We start from the raw sequence: 26,210 nt of genomic DNA, 5'->3' as shown, positions 1-26,210 counted from the left end.
TTGTCATCATTATGTCAACAAAATCTTGGCTAAGCGGTTTTGAGACTCAAATAAGTATGATTGTCGTCATTAAAATCGTTAATCAAATATACTTATACTATCACTCATTAAAATTGTTAAATAAGTACTATTCTTCTCGCTATCAAACTTATTTGTATGTATTTTTGATAGCGCAATGAAAATGGTTTTGCTCCAGCCATGATTATCATACATATCCTTTGATTAATTCTCCTTATTGGCTTTTGATCGCTTTACAATAAGTAAACTGAATATTAATACAATATATATGTATAGTCAAAACATTTGAACTTTTATACGAAATATGTTAGGGAATTGTAAACTACATATTTAATACCATAAACTCGAAACTGAAAATGTGCACATAAACATAACCATTGTGATATGGCTCTACCCATCATCTTCTTGGGATGGTTCTCCTTAGTGTGCTTAGCTGATTGAAAAGACTTAGTAGTCATGCAATCCATACTTGGATTCCTGATATATCTTATGAAATAAATCCTTGACATAATCCTTATTCCACTCGGCATGTACGTCGACAATAAAGTTGACCTAAAAGCAATATAATCAAAATACATAACTTATAGATACCTTATTCCACTCGGCATATATGTTGACATCAAAGTTGTTTATTCGTTATCGTTGGCATACGTTGTGATGCAATGTGCAAATGTAATATATTAGTTCTTCGTGAAATTGGTTGATTAACATGTTTCCAAATCAGCACGAACATTGCAACCTATTTTTAACAAACAACATCGCTGCCTCATTTTCAAAAACAATTTTTATCTTCACACTCGGAGGAGCTTTTGTCGAAGCTGTTGGATATTTAATATCATAAAGTCGGGAGATTGAAATTGTGCATATAAATATAGTCATTGTGATCTGTCTCTCCCTATCATCTGCTTGAGAGTGTTCTCTTTAGCATGTTCAGCTGATTCAAAAGACTGGAAGTAGTCATGCAATTCATACTTGAATTCTCGATAGATCTTTTGAAATAAATCCTCGACATAATACTTATTCCACTTGGTATGTACGTCGACATCAAAGTTGACCTAAAAGCAATATAATAAAAAATACAAAACTTGTAAATATCTTATTCCACTCGGCATGTATGTCGACATCAAAGTTGCCTATTCGTTATCGTTCGCACACAGTGCGATGCAGTGTGAAAATGTAATATATTAGTTCTTCATTAAATTGGTTGAGTAACATGTTTCTAAATCAGCAGCAATGTCGCAACATATTTTTCACGAGCAACATCGTTGCCTCATTTTCATCAGCAACTTTTATCTTCACACTTGGAGGAACTTTTGTCCCTTCGTATTACATTAATACGACTTCTTGTGACATCCTTGTGGTGTAGGTTTAATGGGTTCAACATGCACTAATATGCATCACAAAATCTACAAGTACGTGTCTTCACATATGGTACAAGGGGCAAGGATGATGAAGGTGACTTTTCTCATAATTATTTAGAAGTTCTCTTCGGACAAAAACAAAATGTACAAGTTGTTGGTATTTCCAAAATCACATATTCTGAAATCTTGGAAGTAGTAGTTTTTTCTTATGTTAATCAAATACCAACTTGTTTAATGAAATTTACCCACACACAAAAAAGGTTAATGAAAGCAACATCAACTCAATATTTTATCATAATTTTGATTCTCTCATAATATTTATTTATTTATTTCTTGTCCAAAGGAGAAGATTAAGCATTGAGAAATTATTGTTTGGAAAAGATTATGAAGGAGAATAAGAAGCATAAAGTGTACTCCATCATGTCATTCTCTTTAGATAAAAAGATGAGGGGTAAAATGATAGACTTCTTTTGCATTTTTTTCCTAAACTCTTTACATAGATTGTTTTTTTTTAAAGAGAGAAAATCAATTAATTATACATAAGGCCAAAATAAATAATAATTATGCATAGTAGGCTTTATTGAGAGGAGAGAGACCCCACATAAAATGTTTTTATGCCTCCTATCTTTTGAACTCTTTCAAAAATGGCTACACCCGGTATAATGGTACAAAATTATTTTTGTTTGAGTTTCATCATGTACCTCTTATATGAATATTTGAAGTGAAGATGAATAAAGAAAATCATAAGCCCATGTTGAGATTGCCACATATATATTTGTTTATATACACATAATCATTTTTTATTTTTATTAATCTACTAAAATGAATTGAGTGGTAGCTTATATTTGAAACATCTTGTTTTATATAAAAAATGTGCTTAGGTTCTGATTTTCAAAACTCTCATGTTCGAATTTGGTAGTGTGTGTTTGTGATAAGTCCCCCTCCTCCATGTAGTTTAGACTATCAATTGTATTTAAAAAAAAAAAAAGAGATTTTCTATTTAAACCTCACATTTTTCTTAGTTCACCCCAATACTTAAATCATTAAGCTGTAAGTTTTTTTATTGTGTAAAAAGACAAAAAAAGTCATCAAACTTAATAATTAACCCTAGTACATATACACACACCCACACACCCCACCACTCTTCATATTAAGTTTTAGAAAAATACAAATTCCTCTACATCGTATTGCCAGAGACGTAGAACATTGACGAGCATGCCTCTTTAAAATCTGGGTGGGAGCTGATGAAAAGACTTGTTGATTGTTTGGCTGTAATGATCTTATTATCTTCCCTTTGTTGATTGCTTGGTTGTTGATTGTTTTTGTTTTTATATAAATTTTTTTTTATTTTTTATACCTGATGTTTTGGTAAAGCTGTTCTCTTTCTCTAGAAAGTATTAAAGTTCATATTTGGGGTTTCATTTGTTTGTGTTTTATTTATACTGGGAACAGTAATATTATTGTCACTTTTGGAATTCCAGTATGCATCTAAAATCATAATCTTGCTGCTGCTGCTTCAATAGTTGGGTTATTTTTCTTGTTGCTTTTCCATTATGATAAAAGCTTCAATGTATTCTCCATTGATTGCCAATCAGATGTCCTACTCCTAGTGCAAAGTGTAGCAACCTCAAGCACCAGTTTTATCTCATCTCGCACGGAACGTTCTTACCAACTTCATTATCATTCTCATTGTAAATACCTCATTGTCATTATTAAATACTCGAGAGAAAATGATAAAATGTCTAGCAATTAGCATTAGAGCTTGTAGAACGTACTTCCTCCTCTAAGAGTAGCTTGTGGGGTTTAAATAAAAAACTTCTTTTATTTCTTATTTTTTCAACTTGGGGTGTATTTAAGGGTAGTTTGGGAAAATATTGAGGTTTTCTTAGAAATTGTGAAAATTTAAATTAAAAGTTGAGGTGAACTTAGAACATGAGGTGAACTAAGAAAAATGTGGGGTTTAAATAGAAAATCTCAAAAAAAAATAGTACTTCATTTTAGCATAAACATTTGTATAATACTAAGATCTTTTGTAGAGAGAGATAGGCTATTCATATAAACTTCACTATTCTTTTTTTTGGTAAATTATACTCTACTACCTCCTTGGCACATGCTCATGCGCATGTGCCAATTAGTTTTCTTTTTTCCTTTTTATTTTATTTTTAGAATTAAGAAAAAATAACATGGGTAGTTATATTCTATAAAAGTATGATATATTATCTGATTTTATTTTTATTTTTAATTTTTATTAACCAAGAGTATTTTCTGGTATTTTGAATGATCCACTATTCTTTGCCTTTAGCTTTATAGATATAGTTCACTTCTTCTTGACCCGACCCGAACATTTGTCAGCTGGGACTCAAAACTACCCCGTCGGGCCTACTCGAACCAAAAATGAGTTGGCAGCAATTCTCAAGTAAACCCCAAATTCATCATTTAAACAAAACGGTCTGAAAATTTGGAGAATTTCCACTCAAACTTCCCAAGGTCCAGTCTGAAATTCTGATTCGTTTCACCCAAAGCCACAGACCACAGGTATTGAATTGAAGCTTCCAACTTTATTCTCTCTGTCTGTCTGGGTGTTTAGCTTCGGATATTTTGATGGGCTGTCTATTTCGCTTCGGATATTTTGATGGGTTTTGAAAATTATATCCTTGAAAGTTCTCAAATTTATGATTTGGCGATTACTGTATCATTTCAATCAAATGGGTCTAAGCTTAAATTTATCTTTTTGAAAATTTTAATGAACTTTTTTTGTTCTTCATTCAGAAAAATGTAATTCCGATTGTTCTCATACGAAGTATAATTATGTTGTTCTTAATTCCGCGTGGTAATCTTTTGTTTTGTAATAACAGATTTTGAGTACCCAACAAATATAAAGCAGTGCTTTTCATTCACCTTACTGGAAAGTTTTGTCATTTGTGTTGTATTCACAGGGAACGATACTTGAATTGAAATGCAATTTGTAGGTATTTCACCTTGAGCTATTTCTATTAATAGAAATGAATATCTTGAACCAACATGCTTTTTCATTTTTTGGTTATTCCCATGATTACGCAGCCTATCAGATTGGATTAGACAGAGCAAGTTTTCTGGTGTAGGCAATTTTTATGATGGATATTGATGTTTGTCTTATGAATGCAAGATTTTAGGCCATTGGGGGGGATTTGTATAGCTTACTCTTGCACAAATGTCAAGCAGCACCAAGGGCAATGCTGTCAGCTCTTTTGATGTTGAGGAACTCCTACAGATTGGGACAAGATGTAGAGAGGTGTGATTTTTGTCTACTTTTTTTGGGTCTGTTTTTGAAGATGGCGTATTTGGAACAGAAGAGAGAAGATTTACTTGGATAATGTCTAACACAAAATATATATTGGTTATGGATATATTAGCTATGTAGGTAAGAATTTATAAAAATTATATCGTAACAAGCAGCTTGAGATAGTTTTGCCAAGACGTTCCCTTTCCGTTGTATTAGTTGGAGTCTTTATTTGTTCAGTATTACTGCTTCAGAGAAGAATACATTAGGTTTCTTGTTTTTAAACCAGAGCATACTTTTATTTGTCATGGAATTTTGATTTAATAATATCTGTACTTGCTGCTGGTATCTTGTTACCTTGTGGAAGCTGTTAAATTTCGTTGCCAATTAGTACCTTAATTATATGTTCATTTACTCTTTTTTTAAAAAAAAATTATATATTTGTATGCAGCTAAAGAAAGAAAAAGACATGTTGAAAGAATCACACTCCCAAAGCTTCGGGCTAATCAGGGTAATGTTTATATTTTCTTTGCATACCGTATTTGTCCACTGAGGGTGTTAACAGGGGCCAATACCTCACCTAGTCGTTCTCCCTCCCTCTCTCACTCATTCACCTGTAGGGGTTCTCTGCCAATTATTACTTATTTGATTACGGATAAGTTTGAATTGTCTCCCAGTCATGAAGTTTGTAGCCAGTGTGTTAAGCGAAAGTGAGGCATGTGGGTGTAGTTAGGCTAGAGGTCTGTGGGATGTGAAGTGTCATGTATGAGTCTGTGCTTTGTGCAAGAGCAAGAGTGCTTATTGGTGCCTTGGGTTTATATAATTGTTGCACATCAATTAATAAAATAATGAAATAAGAAATAACAGAAGAATATTAAAAAATACGGAGCTGTTAAATGCACTTCCACAAAGTCATCCTGTACTCCTTGAAGTACAATTTCTGTCTTATATTTTTGTAAGGGAGGAGTGTAGGATGACCTTTGGGGGAGTACCAATAACATCTCCCTAAAACAAATGAGAGCTGGAAGTTTGGATCTTTTTATCCACATCTACCGATGTTAAATAAAGAAAAAGTGATGCAAAAGATGTCGTTGAAGCTTGAAGAAATTATTTCCTCTGGGAGAGTATCTGATTTCAGATTTGGTTAATTCAGAGATTAGAAGTACATGTGAATTCATTATCTGAAGCCTGCACAGAGGACAAGAAACAAATTCAAATGTTAGAGAAAGAACTCAAGAACTGCTCTCAAGAAATTGGTAATCATCTGTTTTGACATTCTTTTCCTTAGACCAACAATTTCTTCTGGATGATCTTGTGAAAGATGCTTTGTATTGATTTACCCCAAAAAAAAAAAAACTTGTAGGATCTATAGATAACACAAAATTTGTAGTTTTCAGTTCATCTTCAATGGACTCTTTGGTGCTAGCTAGATATATCAAAGTACCATATTATTTTGAACTTAACCCATCAAAAATATTTATGACAGATTACCTGCAGGATCAACTAAATGCAAGGAACACTGAAGTGAACCTCCTTGAAGAGCATACACATAGCCTTGAGTTCAAATTAGCAGACATGGAAAATTTACAAGAGATGGTTGACAGGTTAAGGGATGAACTTAAGAAGTCCTATTCAGAGCGCATGTTCTTAATGGAGGAACTAGAAAGCAAAGAGATAGAGTTACAGAATTCAGCTTTGTGCATAGATAAACTAGAGGAGTCAATTTCATCCATGTCATTAGAGTCTCAGTGTGAAATAGAGAGTATGAAGCTTGATATATTGGCCTTAGAGCACAGTTTCCTTGAAGTTAAAAAAATCCAGGAAGAAACTGTTCAAGAAAAGACTAGGATGAGTGAGTTAATTCAAGAGCTTGAGGTTCAATGTCAGAATGCACACAAAACTGTTGAAAGTTTATATATGGAAAATAAGGAACTCAGGAAGAAGCTTAATGCATCTGAGACAAATACTAGGATATTCTGCCAGAGGGTTGAAAAATGGCTGGAAAAGGACAGAATTCAACTCGACTCAGAGTCTTCGTTGGGTCAACTAGAGGGAAATTACATATACTCAAAAGAAATGAGGTATGCAACTATTTACTGTTAGTTCACTCTTTATTGATTAACTTATTCACTTTGTTCCATCAAATATAATACCAATTAATATCTGTACTAGACGCATTTCATCTTTTGAAGTTCATCATGAATTTTGTCTTAACATTTTTCTAGTAATATCTTGATATTTCTGAAGCAGTTACGGAGAAGTCCTGGGCCCACTCTTTTCCAAACTGGCAATAGTAGTGGCACCAGATGCAGATTCAATAATGAAGATGGAGAAGATGTCACATCGTATACAAGATTATGAACTTCTTGTGAAGCAATTAAAGGTATGAATACCGGGGAGGAATACTTGATAATTGCTTTTGACAGCTTTTAATAAAAAAAATATATGTATACTCTCAGAAACAATTTTTCTGAATGTGGTGTTTACAAAAAATATGTGTCAAGCTTTCAAGTGAGAGTTCAGTCAGTTGGTCATTGCCCTTTCAGAGTTTTAATGTTTTATTAAGTTGATTATATCTTCAAAATGTTACATTACTTTTGGTTGTTAGGAAGAACTGAAAGAGGAAAAGTTGAAGGCAAAGGAAGAAGCAGAGGATCTAGCTCAAGAAATGGCTGAGCTCAGATACCGAATGACAGGTTTGCTTGAAGAAGAGTGTAAGCGCCGTGCTTGTATCGAACAAGCATCTTTACAAAGAATTGCTGAGTTAGAAGCACAGGTAATGAGGTTCAGATTTGCAATGTTTCTATTAGCAGTGAGAGGAAATATCTGAAATGTATAATCTTGTTATTTGGTAAGGTTACAAAAGAACGGACACAATCGGTGAAATCCTTTGCTGCTCTCCGGCATCTCAATGAAGCAAAGTGATGCGGTGAAGGTTCAGAGGTAGCATCCACATGGGTATATTCCAGCTTCAGCTCTTACCTTTGTGCTGTTCAATTTCCCAGAGACCATTCCAATGAAGGTTTGGCAATGATAATATGCAACCATGTCCGTAAAGAAAGGAATCATCTTTACAAGGGACAACGTGAGGAACTTGCAGTGAATTTTTCACCATACATTTTCATGTATGCAAGTGTAATGATTTGAACAATACTTTAAATTAAATTTTAATGTAATATGTGTATAAACATAAAAAGATAATAAAAATGGGGGGTTTGGTTCTCTCTTGTCAAATTATTTGCTTGGTTTCAGTCTCTGGAGGTAATTTGCATTTGTTCCGACTTTTAGCGGCGGTTTTGAAGACCATCGATATAAGGTCCTATAGCAACGTATAGCTACGGTTTTTTCCGCAGGTAAAGCAATTTTGCAGATTTCGAACATGTAAATCGTTACGAAAAGTAGAGAAACCGTATCTAAAAGTCAAAAAGTGTCGTTAAAAGATAAAATACCGCCATAAAAACTAGAACTTCAGATCTTCCCTGATAAAACTCTTTCCTTCTTTTTTTTTTCTTACGGTACAGCAGCAAAGTCACCCTTAATCATGATTATAATATTAAACAGTTACATGTCCACAAAAGAGATCATTTTCATCAGTTTAAGGTGTTTGATCTTTGGATCTTACTTCTTATCTTCTGAGCTCTAACTTTTCAATTCTTTTCCATGTATGGAAGTCACACATGAACTATGTTACCTTTAATTATCCATATATAAATATTAATAAACTCCATATTTGAAATATATTTGGTGGAAGTTCAAAGTATGTCTAGCCGCAAAAGTTGGGTGACATTCATGCTAAAGGTTTTTCTTTTGGCCATAAATGAAGAGCAAAATGAGGGGGAAAAAGAAACTTACAAACAAGACTCCTGCAATGCAATTGATGGTAAAACCAATTTTGTTTGTCTGTCAAGAATCCAGTGAGAAGTCTCCTCCTAGTATTGGAACCCTAGTGAAGCTACATTCTTAGAAGTGGCCAAAATGGCCTTCCTTGTTTGTGGTTTAGAACGAAAGTCTTAATGGATAAGAAATTTGTAGATATATTTGACATTTCGTCTTTCGCCATGTTGACATTATTGATGATGTATTGCAGGCTTGCATATGTCTTGTTTTGACTGAAAGCTAGCGTAAAAAGCCTTTGTGAATTGATTGTACGCAAGACTTCAACATGCACCAGTACGCGCATAGCAAAACTGACAAGGATATGTTGTGTTCGCCAAAACCGAGTAAAATGTATAAACATCTGGGGTACCAAAACGATGAAAATTTGTTCTAGAATGAATCATCCCAAAATGACGGAAAATTATTCTAGAATATGATCATTTTATTACCAACCAAACTGAGCAGATGGCTTTTGTCCTTTTGTCTGTTTCTCCAGATTTCTTTGTCAAAAGAGATCATTAATATTTATTTTAGACTTCTTCACATAAGGCAAGGATGATGGTGACTTTTCTAATAACCCATAAAAATTATGATAAGTTAATAATGCATAGTAGGGTTTAGTTATGGGGAGAGAGACCCCATATATAAAACGTTTATACCTAGCAATGAGGCAACATGTAGTCCATCATTGTTAAGAAGTGACAACAACTATTATTTATTTTTAATTATCCTAACCAATGTTAATATATATCTTAAGGCTGGAGTGGCTGCTACTCTAATCTCTCTTATTTGTTCAAGTCCGAGTACAGATTTTCCATCTTACCAAAAAAAAATGTTGCTTGTGAAACATAATTATCCCATTCGATTTGAGCACACATTAGGATCCCATTTGTCATCATGTTATGAGCCGATTTGTAGTGTAAAGGAAACCCAACTATTTGAAAAAACTTATGAGAAATTTCGCAAGGTGGTTGGAAAAGATTATTTAGTAATCCCTCGCGTACATCATTTTGGTATATCTTCTTTAGTTTACTTTGGTAATAATACGTCCTAATTCAATGGCAATTACAATAATGTAAATGCTCATTTGAACGTAACTTGGTGACAAATTAACATCAATGTATTGTCTCTATTAGTTGCAACTCCTCACACAACGCCACCAAATAAAATGGATTCTTCCGGCCGGCATAGGGTCGCAAAAATCAACTCCAACTGATGGCCGGCTGCCTTTGCAAGATGTTATTGGAGCCTCACAATACCAACCACCGATCGTTGGTCGGATTCCATGAAACGGTGTTTCTTGTTTTAAACTTTCATGCCATAAATCTAGCCTAGGACATAATGCCATAATTCTTTTTTTTTTTTTTTTCCATAGGTTTATGAGTAATTGGAAAATGTGTTATGGTTTGGTGGCTAGAAGACTTGACTTTGGTAGTAAATGCAAAGGATAGTGTCGCTATATAATATTTATGATCCCCAACTTGCCAAGGGATATAAGAAACAATTAGAAAGAACTAGTCCAAACTGATCCTCTTAGAAAAAAAAAGACGAGAATGGAAGAAGTGGGTTCAATTAAGAATCATTTGATTTGTTCAACTTCAACCATCTATAATTGAGATGGAAGCGAAATTAACTAAAAAGGATACCTAAACACGTGTACTTAATTAAGGAAAGTAATTATAAAAAAATAATTTTATTTATTTAAAAAGAAAACAAGTGAGAAAGGAAACAAACAAAAGCATAAAAACACTGCGTTCCTTTGTTGAAATTTACAAGACCCAATCACCCGAATGACCAGTAGCAGTTTCCAGTTTCCATCCTAAAGGCTACGTTTTGTGACACCGCGTTTTTCCAATTGCCAAGTCTACCTTTGAATACCCCCTTCCCTCTTTCCCACCCTTTAAAACTCTCTCTCTCCCCCTCTCTCTCCGTAAAAAGATCTGGCTTTTCCTCCTTGCAAGACATTTGATGCAATTTCTCAGGTATGCATATCTTTTTCTTTTAATTGATTTTCTTTGATACTGGTTCTCCTTTTTGATTATTTTCTCCTTTTCCACTTGGGTTTTCTGTAGCTTCTCTTGCTTTGTTCCTTTTTTGTTGTTATCTAACGGTCAACTTCTCTATTTAATTTCAAGAGCCCATTTCTGGCTATCTCTGATTTTCTTTATTCATCTCCTCTGTTTGGTTGCTGAGAAAAGGGAGGAACAAAAAGGAAAACGGAATTTTTGATTCTTTTCTTTGTGTAGTTGGGGTTGTTCAGTAAGAAGGTCAAGTCAACCAAGTCAAATTGTTTAGTTTTCTGGGATACCATATGATGAATTTTTTTCTGGAATTTGATTCTTTTCCTTGTTTCAGCTGAGCAACCAAATTAAGCAAATGGGTTTGTTGTGTGTTTGTTTGTGATTAAATATTATAGTTGTTTCGTCTTTTGATCTCGTTTTAAAGTTCTAATTTTTCAAAAGTTCTCATTGTACCGGGAGATTGCACGACCCAAGTGGTCGTGGGCTTTTAAGGAATTGGGGCAAACTTTTCAATTTGTGTATGTTTTCTTTACAAGTTTGTGTTTCTTGATTTGGTGTTCTCGGTTACTTCCTTGAAATTTGTTCTTGAGCTGTACTGCCCAATTTTCATTTTATTATGAAGGTTTTGAACTTTTGCTAAGTTGGCTCTTCTTTGTTTGAGTGCTGATGCTTTTGGTGTATTGCCAACATCTCAAATATTGTTCTTGTTTGCTCTTCCAGGACTGCTGTTGATCTTTGTACAGATTTCTAAAGTACCATTTTTCAATTTCATTTAAGATCCTCAGATCTTCTACCCCATTGGTCGCTCGACTAAATTGTGCATATTTTCCCATTGAAAATGTTTGGCTTAAAGAAGTCTCCTTTGAAGGCTGCTAAACATATCACAGTTAATCCTGTATATCCTGCTTCTTCTGGCTCAAACCCTTTTGAAAATGCTCCAGTTGGACAGAACACTAGCACTAATCCATTTGATGATGGTCAAGGAGAAGAGAAATATTCTTCATATTCAAACAAGACTACGTTGACAGAGAGAAACAAGTACAAGAATGATTTCCGTGATACAGGAGGAGTAGAGAATCAATCAGTGGAAGAGTTGGAGAACTATGCAGTGTACAAGGCTGAGGAGACTACAAAATCAGTCAATGGCTGCCTGAAGATTGCTGAAGAAATAAGAGAGGATGCTACCAAAACTTTGGTCACGTTGCATCAGCAGGGGGAACAAATCACTAGGTCCCACATGGTCGCTGCAGACATTGATCAGGATCTTAGTCGGGTATGGTTTCCTTGATCAAATTAAAGTTATATACATCAAGAATTTAAGTGCATATGAAAGATAAGACTTGAAAGTATTATGTTCCCAGTATTGATGCAGTTGATTATTGATTAGACTATCTACTACCATTTATCATGATTAACAATTTAATTTTTGCATTGCATACCAACGGAGTTGATGGTTTTTGTATAGCAGGTGATCTTGTTCTTACATGCATTATCTGTTTGTGATATGCCTATTTGTTTCTACTTTTGGTCTTGATTTGTGTTGATAATTCCCCATCCCAAACCCCTTGCTCTTCCTTCTGGAGAGAGTTTCATTTGATTCCTATATAGGTTTTTTGTTTTCTTTTTCTGTAATCCTGATGTAGATCTTTATCTGATTTGGGGATGGCAAGCCTTGTCCATATAAGAGTTTATCAATTTAACTTTTTATAAGTTACAATGAAATGATGATGGAATGTATAGTACAAACAAGCCACTAATGGCAGTGATGATAAATATAGTGTATCCTCCAGTACTATTAATTGTGAAAATTGACATATCATACTTTCTCCAATAGCCTCCTTCACTATTCTATTCTCTTCAGTAAGAAACACGTTTTAGTTCTTGAGTCCTCTTTCAACAACTCCTATGGTTTTGTTATTGTTGTTTTTGGTATTAATGGTGATCTTCTTTGGTAGAATGAACAATTTCATTACTTTCTTATTTCAGGGTGAAAAACTTCTAGGAAGTCTTGGGGGCATCTTCTCTAAGACTTGGAAGCCAAAGAAGACTCGCCCAATAAGTGGCCCTGTCATCACAGGAGGTTAATTTGCTTTCTTTTCTGTCCATTACTTATATGCTCTTTGTTGCCCCTGGAAATTATGTATATTATCTCCTTTCTCTGGAAAAATAATAATATTATCATTTTCAAAATTGGAAAATGCAGATAATGCAGTCAGAAGGGGTGGCCAGTTGGAGGAGAGGGAGAAGTTGGGACTGACTTCTGCACCCAAGGGAAGGTCAACTCCACAAACACTACCTCCTGGACCTGTCAATGCCCTTCAGAAAGTTGAGGTTTGTATTTGTTTGCTTGGCTTTTGTTCTTTTCAAATTTTCCAGTTGACTGACGTTTTGGCTTTAACAGTTAGAGAAGGCGAAGCAAGATGATGGATTGTCGGATTTAAGTGATCTGTTGGGAGAGCTGAAGGATATGGCCGTTGACATGGGGTCTGAAATTGAGAGGTTAGTTATGATGATTCAGTTCAGATACATTGGTGCCTGCATCTTTCCGTTCATTCTATGTTAAGTTGATTATCTTGATCGCCATCCTCTATTTGCTCATCCAGCCTGAACCTTTTAAGGCAACATTAAACTAAATGTAACTAGTATCTCCCCAATGATTTTTGCAGGCATAACAAAGCTCTGGGCCATCTCTATGATGATGTTGATGAGCTAAATGTTCGTGTTAGAGGTGCAAATCAACGCGGTCGTCGTTTGCTTGGAAAGTAGAATACAGGGTTGTAGATGCTTTCCTGGAGAGACCTGATAATGTTTGCGGTCCAGTGCCCCCACATATTCTTTGTTTCACTCTTTTTTTAGCCCGATTTATGGATCTGGATGTAGACACGTTGAAGTATCTGGATTTTGTATAACACTTTGTTCGTGAGACATAAGTTGAAAGGATGATTAGTAAAGGAGACTTTTTCTTTAAGATGAATGTGTTGTCATCTAGAGCTTTGTTTGTTTTATACCTGTCTTAGCCTATTCAAAATTCTCAACGAAGTAATGAACCTGCAAGGAAAAAAAATTCTCAATAAAATCGAAAACCCATATATATTATCAAATCATCATTTCCATACTCATGGTACACTGTAAATCCCCATTACACAAGGCATAACGAAACTAAGCAAAATGCAAAGAAAAACCCACTAAACAAAACATACAAAAAATCAAGTAGCAAAGCTCGTTTATTGTTGTTGTTGGAGGAGTTGGTTTTCAGATGGTGGGCTTGAGGTCCATGATGCTAGTCATCTTTGGGGCATAGAGCTTGTACACGAGTGCTTGCCTTTTAGCGAGGTCCAGCTGGGCCTTGCCGTCGGAAAAGACGGAAGAGAGATGGGAGGGCTCGGAGAGAGATTTGTTGTGGCGGAAGGCGTCGATGGTGCGACGCTTGGTGTACTCTCTCACGTTGTAGTCGCAGAACTGCCTCGCCGTACGCAGCAGCGATCGAAACAGCCACAGCACCTCCGCTTTTGTTGGGGTGGTCGACGCCATAGATAGAGAGATCAAGGCGAGAAAGATGCGTGTTTCTTTTTTTTTGGTCTGAGAGAAAGATGCGTGTTTAGGTAGTGTTTTTTCTACTAAAGCGAACAACATGTCGTTTTATTTTTTTGGTCATAAACAACATGTCGTTTTATGAAGAAATTTTTTTTTTTCTTTCTTTTTAAAATTTTTAAAGAATATATATTATTAAATTTAAACATAAATAACTTGTTACAAATTCTCTGGAGGAGTTCATCAGATAATTTAGAATATTAAAGACAATATGAAACATAAGTTACTTATCATAAACTTCTCCCTTTTTTTTTCAGCTTGTTCTCCGCATGAAATATGTGCTGAGAATATTTCTTGTTTATTGTACAGATTTTACAATTGCCATTGGCTCACAAATTCTGCAACTTAGGTGTATGCTAGTTGACCAAGGGTCAAAGTGTTAGAATCCATGAGAGAGGAAGAAGCTAGAATTTGTGAGTGAGAGAAACCAGAGAAGAAAGATAAAAGAGAAATGAAGTAGAATAAGATTCTGTTCTTAATTCAAGTGATTACAAGAGGAAGGTGCTATTTATAGCAACTCCATAACAGCTAACTAATAATAAAATAATAATTAACCCCAAACTATTGCTGACGAGGCTGGTCAGCTATTACCCCCCTGCAAACTCATGCGAGGTTTACCAAGCATGAGGTTATTCTTGTGATATTGAAACGAGGAGCAGCTAAGCTTTTGGTCAGAATATCTCCAAGTTGCTCAGTACTAGATAGATGACAGACTTGCATTTCCTTCCTTTGAACTCTCTCTCGAACGAAATGAACATCAATTTCCATATGTCGAGTCTTACTATGAAAGACTGGATTATGAGCAAGAGCAATAGCAGAAATATTGTCGCACCAGATAACTGGTGGTTTACGAAGAGTGATGTGGATTTCCTGCAATAACTGTTTGAGCCAAACCAACTCACACGCTGAATTTGCAAGAGATCGATACTCTGCCTCTGTGGAAGACCTGGATACTGTTGTTTGTTTCTTTGCTCCCCAAGAAATGGGATTTCTCCCTAAGAAGACTACATAACCTGATGTTGATCTGCGATCATTAGGGTCACCTGCCCAATCAGCATCTGTGTAGGCCTGTAACTCTAGGAATCCTGAAGTAAACTGAATCCCATAGTCAAGAGTGCCTTGTATATATCTCAAAATTCTTTTGACTGCAATGAGATGTGTGGTCGTAGGTTGTTGCAAGAATTGACAAGCATAATTAACTGCATATGCAATGTCTGGTCTGCTGAAAGTAAGATATTGAAGAGCTCCGACAATACTTCTATAAAGAGACGGAGTGTCCAACAACTCACCATCATTCTTGTAAAGTTTTGTTCCTGGTAGCATTGGAGTAGGGACAGTGGCACAAGTTTGCATGTTCATCTTGGCAAGTAACTCTGAAGCATATTTAGACTGATTGACAAACAAGCCTGAGGAAGTATGTTGAATTTGTAGTCCCAGAAAATAAGACAACTTTCCTAGATCCTTCATGTCAAATTCAGCACTGAGAGTAAGAATCAACTTGTCAATAGCAGCTTGATTGTTTCCTGTGAGAATAATATCATCTACATAGAGCAATAAAAGCATCAAGACAGAACCTTTATTGTAAATGAAGAGAGCTGGATCTGAAAAAGACTGAGTGAAACCAAGATGAATCAAATGAGTAGAAAATCTCTCATTCCATGCCCTAGGAGCCTGTTTGAGACCGTATAATGACTTATGTAACCTGCAAACCATTCGAGGAGAGCCTTGGTCAACAAATCCAGGTGGTTGATCCATATACACCTCCTCTATGAGGACACCATGCAAAAATGCATTTTTGACATCTAATTGTTTCAGTTTCCACTTGAATTGAGTAGCCAATGCCAGAATTAATCTAACTGTGGTGTGCTTGACAACAGGACTAAAGGTCTCTGTGTAATCTATTCCTTCTTCTTGGTGGGATCCTTTTGCAACTAAACGAGCCTTAAACCTTGCAACTGATCCATCTGCATTCTTTTTTACTTTAAAAACCCACTTGCATCCTACCACTGTTCTGTGAGAAGGCAAAGGAACTAAAGACCATGTCTTTTGTTTGTGCAGGGCATCAAACTCCTCTTTCATTGCAGCAAACCACTCAGGGCTTTGCAGAGCCTGTTTGTAAGTCTTAGGCTCTGGGATTGTATCATCCTTGGATCTTGAGATCACAGAGAACACTTTCTTGGAGGCAGCAAAAGCTTTCTTCTTCTTGGACACCCCAACCTTAGACCTTGTAATCATAGGATGCACATTAGAAGTGGTTGCATGAAAAGAATTACTACTTGTATCAGCATGTGGAATGATCAATGGAAGTTCCACAGGTATGGAAATACCATTGTCAACAAAATTGTGACAATTGTCATGACTTCCTTTGTGTGTATTCCCTTCATCAACACCACTGCTACCAATACCAACACCATGGTCATCAGTTCCATTATCTGGATGGTCACTTGCCCCATGAATACCATTACCTGCACTAGCATTCACACCACCATTTCCATGAATCCCAATTTCTGCATTGCCACTTGTACCACCACTGTCACTAATATTTTCACCATGATCATGAAGAGAAGCAGTAATTGTTGGAGGCAAGGGAGCTCTTATTGGAGAAGTATATAAAGGAGTGACGGAAGAAGGAAAGGGCATAGTGAGAGGATTGATAGTGTTAGCCTTGATTGTAGCAAAAGGGATGACATTCTCATCAAAGATTACATGCCTGGAAATGTACAACCTGGAGGTGGAAATGTGAAAACACAAATAACCCTTGTAATCCAAGGTGTAACCAACAAAGACACATTGAGATGATCTGAAGTGTAGCTTATGAGGTTGATAAGGTCTGAGATAGGGATAGCAGGCACAACCAAATACTTTTAAAGCTTGCAACTGAGGAGAAACACCAAATAACTTGCTGTACGGAGAATCCCAGTTCAACACTTTGGTACACATCCTATTTATAAGAAAATTAGCTGTAGAGACAGCATGAAACCAGAATTTCAGTGGCATAGAGGCTGTGGACAATAGAGTCAAGGCAGTGTCTACAAGATGCCTATGCTTCCGCTCAGCTAATCCATTCTGTTGAGGGGTGTGAGGACAAGATTTGTAATGAAGAATCCCATGTTTGGCCAAAAAATCTCTCATAGCTGTGTTCACAAACTCGCCACCACCATCACTTTGAAAGATTTTGATATGCTTATTAAAGAAGGTGGAAATATAAGCATGAAACTTGACAAAGATACCAAACACATCAGATTTATTGATTAAAGGATAAACCCATGTATATCTTGTACAATCATCAACAAAGATGACATAATATCTATATCCAGAGATAGAAGGACATGGACTTGGACCCCATACATCTAAATGTATTCGATGAAAAGCTTCTGAACTCCTAGTTTCTGACAAAGAAAATGGCAACCTACTCATCTTTCCTTCTAAACAGGACTGACAAACAGAAGGCTCATGATCTACGTGACAAGATTCATGACTTTTATTTAACATATGAACAAGCACCTCATTGGCTGGATGACCAAGCCTCTTATGCCATAATGAAGAGCTCACTTTTTTTCCAAGATAAGCAACTGCCCTTCCTTGTGAAGTAAACAGCTTTGACTTTAGTGGCACTGGATAGAGTCCATCACTGCTGAGACCCTTGTATAGGATCCTCCCTAATTTGTCCTGAATTAGGAAGTAAAATGCATCAAAAAGCATTTGACACTTGTTTTCAAGGCAAAATTGATAGACAGAAAGTAAATTCTGTGCTATTTTGGGAACATGCAGAACATTGGCTAACTTATAGGAAGTGCCACAACAATTAAGGAAGGCAGTACCAGCATTAACAACAGATAAGCTAGCTCCATTACCCACAGTAATACCTTCTTTGGAAGTGCAAGGCTTGGCTGAGTTCAAATTTGCAAGGTCATTGGTAACGTGGTGTGTAGCTCCACTGTCTGCCAACCAAACATTAGGATCAGCAAATTGAAAAGAGGATGATGCAGTGTAGGCTTGAGCTTGATTCTTCACATGTTGGAATTGAGGACAAGAGGCTGCTGTGTGTGTAGGATCATTGCACAATTGACAAGCCTGTAGAGGGGAGGTGACAGATGCGGTTGGAGAGCCAAGAATGCCTTGACTAGGATTTGGGGGAACAATGTATTGTGGAGGTGGTGGTGCTGAAGGAGGGAATCCATGTGGATTAAAAGGCTGAGCAGAACTGTTGTAGCCTCCAGTATAGCTGCCTGGTTGATATCCTCCACCACCATTTGAGGGACAAGGACTTTGAAAACTAGAACCATTGTATCCTCCTTGAAAGCCACCACTGTGATATCCTCCTTGAGCATTGTATCCAACTGGAAAACCACCACTGTTATATCCTCCTTGATGATAAAATCCAGCACCATTGTAGTTGGAATTGTGGTCTTGAAAGGGAATGTAACCATCATTAAAGTTGCCTCGATTATTAAACCGTCCTCCATTGAATCTATTATTATACCTTCCACCATTGTAGTTTCTGTTCTGACCACCTCTATAGTTTCTATTGCCACCACTGTGATGCCCCCTATTATTCCAGTGGGAAGAGCCATGATTCCAGTTGGAAGAGCCATTATAGCCGCTCTGATTGTTATGCCAGTGTCCTCCAGCAGGAGAAGAGTTGAGAGACTGTTGGTTCGACTGATGCACAGGAACTGCAGTGGATTTAGCCATCATAGCAGTAAGTACAGGAGGATTAGAGTGTGAGGCAGCTGCTGCAATGTCTTGTTCTTCAGCCAACAATAGAGACCTCAACTCAGCAAGGGTAATGGAAATAGGTCTAGCTCGAATGTGGGACTTAAAATGATTATACTCAACAGGTAAACCAGTCAAGGTAATTAGTAATATATCCTTGTCAGAAACTTGTATTTTAGCAATGCTGAGTCTCTGTCTTGCAGTTTTGATCTTAGAAAGATAGGTCTCAATATCATCCACACCCTTTTGAATTGTTTGAAGGTTTGTCTTTAGTTGCATGACATTGGCCTCTGAGATAGAAGCATAGCGGTCTTGTAAGATGTCCCAAGCATCCTTAGAATTAGTACAAGTCATTATCTCAGTATATGCATCCTCTGAAATTGTAGCAATGAGCATATTCAAAATGGCCATATCATTGTCAACCCAAGTCTGATATGAATCTGCTGTTCGAGCAGGGCAAGGCACAGAACCATCAATATACCCTAGTAAATGATATCCTTTCAACAAATGCTGGATTTTCGAGCTCCAAATGACATAATTGGTTTCATCCAATTTGAGGGACATGAAATCACAGACTCTACGAAGCAATTCCATCACATTAATTTCTGGAGCCATAGGTAAGGTTTCACCAAAAAACACACCAATCTTGACACAATGTCGATACAGAGAGAGCAAAATCCCAAATTAATGCAAAAATTAGGGTTTCAAAATGTGCGCCAGAAACACCAAGAATTAAGCTGTCGCAGAAAGTAATGAACCGATTGCAGAAAAGAAGAGTCTCGAAGAAAGGAACTTAGCTTCGGAAGCGAAGAGAGATGACGAAGCGAAGAATCTTGAGTCGGCGCAATTGACGAAGCAGCGGAGGAGGAAGCGAACGAGAGCTAAAAGAAGATGAACAGGTCAACCGCACGGCTCTGATACCATGTTAGAATCCATGAGAGAGGAAGAAGCTAGAATTTGTGAGTGAGAGAAACCAGAGAAGAAAGATAAAAGAGAAATGAAGTAGAATAAGATTCTGTTCTTAATTCAAGTGATTACAAGAGGAAGGTGCTATTTATAGCAACTCCATAACAGCTAACTAATAATAAAATAATAATTAACCCCAAACTATTGCTGACGAGGCTGGTCAGCTATTACAAAGTACAGAGAAATCATGCACAAGCGTAGTGAGCATCAAAGTAAGGCAACACTACAAACTTGATGGACAAAGGGCTGATCGTTAGCGGAGAATTTGCAAGGACATGAGCAGGTTCCAATTCTGGGATGTTTCCGTCCTTAGTAATCTCCAATGGAGCTCCATTGAGAACCATGGTTTTGCTTCTAAGGTTCCCCTTTTTTGGTGTCAAATGGTATTCTTCTCTGTAAACTGGTTTGTCTAATGCTTTGCGTCCTACCCATGACACCGTTTTCTTAAGGCTGCGCTTGAAATAACTTTCTTTGCTAATGTTTCTCTCGTGAGCACCCAAATTGAAGTCCAAAATATTTTCAACATTGACAATGAAATCGGTGTCATTGCTAAAATTGATAAGGACTACAGTTATACCTGCCTGCGAACAGTAAGAGTAAGATCAGTGTAAAAATTAGAATTCAGTTAAGTTATTGCACTATCAGGCAGTTACAAGGGGCGTTCACTACAATATTTTCATGTTTTATATAGGCTTAGTAGTGTTGCTAGACTTAGACTTAAAGTATTCCTGGTTTCCTATGAATTTGAACCAATTTTATTTCCTTTTATATGCTTGGCACAAAATCTTCCTACAAAGCAGACTTACTCTTCCTCTTGCACAATGGGCGTAAGTGCGTAAATCTGCAGAAGCATTGCTGTTAACAGCAAGAACACCTTGTCCCATAAGTCGATGCCATAGAAGCGCACTATTCAGAAGATAAAAAAAACAAAAACAAAAATCAGTTTTCGATAAGTGGTATATCAAGTAAAAGAAAATCCTTCTTATACCCCACCCATGCTTTACCTGTAGTAATCAGGGTTAGGAACAAATGACGTTCTGTTGAGGAGACCATAGTTTCCACCAACTAAAGACTGCCTGCAATATACTCTGGTATTGTACTTGGCTGACATTCCAAGCTGATCCAAGTACCTGAAATTCATATATAAATAGTAACTGTGGCTTGTTGATTACACAAAAATACAGTGAACAATGGTAAATTTCTCTGTTTCTACAATCAAAAGCTTGCAATGAAAAATACATAATGTTGCAAGTAGTGTGACAATCAAGATTACCAAAAGCTGTTCACAAATGTGTCAGACACATTACGACCACCACTGTTATAAGCCCCTCCAGACTCTCCGACCCATATAGAAGCCCAAGGGCCGTTCTTTTTCACCGTTTGCTCAAGATCACGGAATGTTCCAGATGCACGGTCCAAGTAACCGGGATTCAAAATTCTGCTCACCAACTTGGGATCAACACCTGACAATCACAGCTGAATTGTCAAAGCAGAGGGGAAATAGGAAAATAATTTATGCATATGGGGCTTCCTGTGTGTGAATACTTACTATACCTCAAAAGAGTACTATTTAACCATATATTAGAAAATTATAAACTGTGCATTTATTAAAAGTCTTAACAGAATTACCTGCACCCAAATTGTACATATGCTGAGTGATAACATTGACTATCCCTGAACCAGAAACCTGAAGAAGCTTGGCAAACCATGCTTGGTCATAGAATCCTCCAGGTGCCACAAGTGCAGGTTTAGTGCGGGACTTATTGTACAACTGGTTGATAATATGTTTAAGCTTGATCAAGTCTTTTCCATATTGTTCAGCTCCAACACTAGCTCCAACACCACGACCACTGAGCTCATTACCTAAAGCAACATGGACAAGAACATAAGTGACGCAAAAGTAGAACGTGGGAAGAAAAGGAGATTTGTCTATTGTTCCATACCGAATTCCCATGAATCTATCTGGTATCCCTTTGAAACGGTATAATTAATAAAATCATAAGCGTTGCTAGAGTCCCAATCTCCAACCCAAACACCCCCGCTTTTGTGGTGCCTCCCTGACAGTGCATTCAAGCTAAATGTGATGATGGGCCTGAAAATGTAAGATATAAATAATAGTAAAAGAGGCTATCTGCAATGAATTTTTGAATAATACAACCAGTGAAAGTCGTTGGACCTCTGATGAAAGTTTTACACTTCTAAACAATTAGAGATTCTCCCAATATGCATTTGACACAATGAAGACTTTTATTTTAGATTTGTTAGGATAGACAACAACATAGTAAAAGATGTTCCTCAGACACACTATCTAAGACAAATGATAAATCAAGCATCAACCACCTATTTTGAGGAACGAAGATGGAGAAGACCCAACTTTTTTATAAAAGTAAAATAAAATTTGGTTGGGGTAGGAAAGTTGATAACCTGAATCTTACCTTGTCTTACTGAAAAATTGGTTCAGTTCATCCCATCTACTCATAGGTAAACATCCTCTAGAAAATCCAAACAAGCTATGACTCTGCTTTCTGAAAGGATGGCAAGGATATTTCAAATTTCCTACATCGTACAAGAGTTGGTCTTCCAAGGAACCTCCAATTCTGATCCTTAACTGATTGAAAGCTATCAAGCCACCAATGTTGAAGAGTAAATTTAGTTTGTAGATAAAGTTATTCAAACAAACATAAGTAGAAGACTTTAATTCATCTGTTCTAATTGACACTTGATTCTAACTTAAATAAATAGTATTGTCCAAAAGATGTGAACTTTATTAACACAGATAGACAAACCTTGGATTGACTTGGCAAGCAAAGGATGAGACAAGTTCTGGAGAAAAGAAAACCACAGTATAAATTTAACTTCATACTCCCCTTCTTACTATTTGACATAAAAAGAAAAAAGCAAATGCATACAGAGGTATCTCTGGGTGCTTACCAAATTTAACGCAGATGCAGATCCCCATGGACACTGGTTGTAGTCGCACTTTTCATGATTCCACCAATCAATAGTGGCACAGATGAAATTATTATCAACTTGTGCAATAGCTAAAATCCCATTAACCACAACCTTAACATTTCCAACTTTTTTAGTATTCCCAACACCTTGAGCTAAAATTGCAGGGAGAGAAACCAGAATGAGAACTAAGGAGAGACGGAATTCCATAGGAAATTCAATTGTGCCAGTATCGCTACCACCTCAACTAATCCAAATTAACTGCAAGAAAAGATAAACTCATTGAATCACAATTACATCAGAGACATTTAAATTTATAAGTAAAGGCTAACAAATTATCCTAATAAGCTTAACTAATCTATGATGAGCTTAACAAATTATCCTAATGATTAGTTATGACTGCTGTCAACCAATTCTAACAACTTTGACTGTGTAACTAACTAGGAAGACTTCTGGAAGATTCTTCAGTTGCAGATACTTCTCTGGCTGTTGACATGGCAGCTGATGAGGCGACAGCTATACTAGCTGAGGTGGTAATGCTATCACTAATAATGGATGGAGAGGAGGAGATTCATAAGTGCAAATGGAAAAGAAAACAAAGAATCTGTAATGGTCATTTAACTGAAAAGACACATGTACTATTCTTCATATTTTCAGTTTCTACAGAGCTTATAAATACATAAAGCTAAATTTTGCATAGAAAATCAGTGTAAGCAAAAAGTAACATTTGAAAAACGCAACAGAGAAAGAAATGCATTGTCTTTGGGACGTAAAAGTAAAGATAATTAGTACCAGAAGCTCCTGTTTTCTCGTAAACCAGATTTAGGATTCCGAGGAAGATCCAGTAATGGAAGCTCACTGGAAATCCCAAGGAAATCGCAAGTGAGTTGGAATAACAAACACTACCAAGGAAGACAAGGGATGAATACTGAGCCAATTCGAACTAGGGGATGTCTATATGAATGGTGGCATTGCATTGCCAATTTGCCATGAATGAACCTTCATTCGCATTAATTGTTGGTAAAAGCAACGCACCAACATTTACCGGTTGCATTAGATAAAGCGAATCCGAATCAAAAGTACAAATTTAAGATCTCAAATTCAAGATATAACATCAAAAGACTATATATAGATGTGAAGGAGAAGAAGAGTTTTTCACCGATTACCAGAGCTTGTCATAACTGAAGACGGTGGGTGTTTATCCATGGCTGCCCACCAAAATAACAAAATTCAAGACAAACATGGACAACCCAGTTGAGAGTTACCACAAATAAAGCCAAAAGAAATAAGCTTTTCCTTAGAGACATATATCTAGATTTCAAGAATCAGCATCTGAAGAACTAAAACCAAAGCAACCCAGACACCTACTGATCAAAATTAGGCTAACCCAAAGGAAAATTAAGCTCAAAAACTAAAATTTTACCTTTGACAACGCCATTGTGGAAGCTCAAACTCAAAGCAAACTCCTTCAGATAGAGCACATCAATTATGTGATGCTTTGCAGCTAAAAAACGAGCTTTCTCTGTCCCCCAATTGGAGTTGTTGGCATTGCTGGACCTTTCAGAGACACGAAACAGTGATGGGTGAAATGGGTCCAGCTTGGAAAAGTGACATTCATTTAGCGACCAATTGAGGATCGTTGAACTCGCGTTTTAGTTTATTTAAGCATACGAACTGTTCATATGGTTCCATGCCACACTGTTGCGGTGTACTCTCGGAAAAAAAGACAAGAAAAAAACAGAGGTAAGATGTGAGAAACGGTTAAGTATAATTTTAGAGGGGAAAGGTTCAGATTTCAGACAGAGTAGAATGATATTGTTATTTTAATGTAAAAAGTGAGAGCTTTTGGTTAGCACATATTCTTTAATTTAATATACTAATATACGATCTGGAAGGGTGGCGCATTTATTTATTTATTATTATTTTAAACAGCTTTGTCTTTACCCATACGTTATGCGAATACCAAATGTTCTTCTCCTTCTCCTAGAGGAGAGGTTTTTGCTTTAGCTTTAGAGAATGTCTTTCAAGTTTGTAGTATTTTATAATTTTTGACTCTGGTTTGATCAATTAAATTCAAAGCTCACTTTTCTGTTCTTGCTTTGTTTGTTGTCATGACGAAAAGTTGCTCTTAATAATAAGTTATGAAAATAGAAAAACGGTGGAATATATATTCTTAAGTTAAATATGTATCAATGAAAAAACTTTGTTCCTTAAATTTGAGAAGTTCCGAAAATATAATATGACCGTTTTCTAGAAATATAGTTTTAATTCCTTTCAAAGATTTTTCCTAAAACTCTTGTATCAAATGATTGAGATGTGTTGGTCTAATATTTCATGATTAATTTCTTTTTAAAAAATATAAGAACGGATGATATACCATTTATAAATCAAATGAGTTTTTTTGCATTAGTCGGATTTAAGAAGTAAAATTACTAGTTATGGTTCCAACTTCCATAATTTTTTTAAGGATAAACTGAAATAATACTTTAAAAAGCAAGAAAATGATAGCTTGAGAGGGCTGCTACACCATTTAGGCTAATTAACCTTAAATAGCATAGAATTTCCAGAAAATATCACATTCTGTATTTGAACGAGGACGAGCATCCCTGCATTTGTACACAACATCCAGGCTTCATGATCATGAGTGGCTTCTCCGACAATATCTACATGTTCAAGTCCTTCTTGAAAAATGGTGGGGAAATTGGCCCACACCATCTCATGGAAGCAGCCATCACTCACAAAGAGGAGTTTCAAACTCTTGAGGTAGTCGACTGAATGACACTCAACTTCAACCGGTGTGAATGTGGTGGCAATTAAGAATATCAACTAAATCTGTTGAATTTGGATTGGAATAGCCTTTTAATTTAGATTCCTTTACTTCGAATGTCTAGGCTAGCCAACAACATCCTCTGCTATCTGCTATTAAAGTGAAAACTACTGCCACGCCTTATGGCTATGTCTTCAGTCTTATTGATTTACATTGAAGTTTTTGCCTTGCCCTTAGAGCATTTCCAGCAGTGGGGTTTGGGGGAGGGCTGGGGGGGGTTTGGGGTAAAAACCCATTTCCAGCAGTGGAGGCAAGCCCGGGCAAGATGGTGGGACCCAGCAAACGGGCTGGCCCGAGGCGGTGGCGAGCTCCAGTGGCCCTTGACGTCAGCGCTGATGTCCGCCAACAATTATGTGTCATGTGTCGTGTCCTGGGCTCTCCGATCATAATTTTGCTCCAATCAACGGCAGCCAATATTTTTGTAATAAAAATTTAAAAAATCCGAAAAATTGAAAAAAATACCAAAAAATTACTTTTTTTTCTTCTCTCTATACCTTATTTCCATTTTCAACATTTAAGTAAATGTCTTTGTCCTTTTACTTTTATTTATTTTTATATTACTCCATTTACTTAGGTTTACAATGTAAATAAGGAAGTACCCCCCATTTGGATTCAAATAAAAATAC

At 36.4% G+C, this 26,210-nt stretch overlaps 4 protein-coding genes across 12 annotated transcripts; 2 read left to right on the top strand and 2 right to left on the bottom strand.

Annotated features, from left to right (window-relative positions):
- The first annotated feature begins 3,782 nt into the window (after window positions 1-3,782).
- Window positions 3,783-7,860, top strand: LOC148915394 (uncharacterized). Of its 6 annotated transcripts, none has more exons than XM_089041484.1 (9): window positions 3,791-3,914; window positions 4,235-4,344; window positions 4,525-4,650; window positions 5,090-5,149; window positions 5,792-5,894; window positions 6,125-6,719; window positions 6,886-7,021; window positions 7,247-7,414; window positions 7,495-7,860. In XM_089041484.1, exons 3-9 carry the CDS (start codon window positions 4,570-4,572, stop codon window positions 7,561-7,563), a joined length of 1,212 nt encoding a protein of 403 aa, XP_088897610.1. In that variant the 5' UTR covers window positions 3,791-3,914; window positions 4,235-4,344; window positions 4,525-4,569; the 3' UTR covers window positions 7,564-7,860. The 6 variants fall into 6 exon arrangements, with proteins under 6 accessions (XP_088897612.1, XP_088897608.1, XP_088897613.1 ...); XM_089041483.1 differs by having other exon boundaries at window positions 4,235-4,348; XM_089041485.1 differs by having other exon boundaries at window positions 3,814-3,914; window positions 4,316-4,348.
- A 2,384-nt stretch (window positions 7,861-10,244) lies between these two features.
- LOC103338453 (SNAP25 homologous protein SNAP33-like) lies at window positions 10,245-13,503 on the top strand. The gene is made up of 6 exons (XM_008241657.3): window positions 10,245-10,496; window positions 11,256-11,808; window positions 12,522-12,615; window positions 12,739-12,866; window positions 12,937-13,034; window positions 13,202-13,503. The coding sequence occupies exons 2-6, from the start codon at window positions 11,374-11,376 to the stop codon at window positions 13,299-13,301; spliced, it is 855 nt and encodes a 284-aa protein (XP_008239879.2). The 5' UTR covers window positions 10,245-10,496; window positions 11,256-11,373; the 3' UTR covers window positions 13,302-13,503.
- A 96-nt stretch (window positions 13,504-13,599) lies between these two features.
- Window positions 13,600-14,126, bottom strand: LOC148915393 (uncharacterized). Its single transcript, XM_089055731.1, has one exon. The coding sequence runs from the start codon at window positions 14,064-14,066 to the stop codon at window positions 13,788-13,790; it is 279 nt and encodes a 92-aa protein (XP_088911857.1). The 5' UTR covers window positions 14,067-14,126; the 3' UTR covers window positions 13,600-13,787.
- Window positions 14,127-19,829: 5,703 nt separating this feature from the next.
- On the bottom strand, window positions 19,830-24,321 carry LOC148915392 (heparanase-like protein 1). Of its 4 annotated transcripts, none has more exons than XM_089055728.1 (11): window positions 24,181-24,304; window positions 23,917-23,965; window positions 22,740-23,018; window positions 22,595-22,631; window positions 22,244-22,427; window positions 21,752-21,900; window positions 21,438-21,671; window positions 21,082-21,271; window positions 20,813-20,938; window positions 20,615-20,714; window positions 19,830-20,389 (listed from the first exon to the last, which is right to left on the bottom strand). In XM_089055728.1, the coding sequence occupies exons 3-11, from the start codon at window positions 22,965-22,967 to the stop codon at window positions 19,994-19,996; spliced, it is 1,644 nt and encodes a 547-aa protein (XP_088911854.1). In that variant the 5' UTR covers window positions 22,968-23,018; window positions 23,917-23,965; window positions 24,181-24,304; the 3' UTR covers window positions 19,830-19,993. The 4 variants fall into 4 exon arrangements, with proteins under 4 accessions (XP_088911854.1, XP_088911852.1, XP_088911853.1 ...); XM_089055726.1 differs by having other exon boundaries at window positions 23,924-23,965; XM_089055727.1 differs by lacking the exon at window positions 23,917-23,965 and having other exon boundaries at window positions 24,181-24,321.
- Window positions 24,322-26,210: the final 1,889 nt, after the last annotated feature.

The sequence above is a fragment of the Prunus mume genome, linkage group LG7 (assembly GCF_029339155.1).
Source record: "Prunus mume cultivar Tortuosa linkage group LG7, ASM2933915v1, whole genome shotgun sequence".
NCBI lineage: Eukaryota > Viridiplantae > Streptophyta > Magnoliopsida > Rosales > Rosaceae > Prunus > Prunus mume.
Note: the sequence above shows the minus strand (reverse complement) of the source record. Positions and strands in the feature narration are given on the sequence as shown.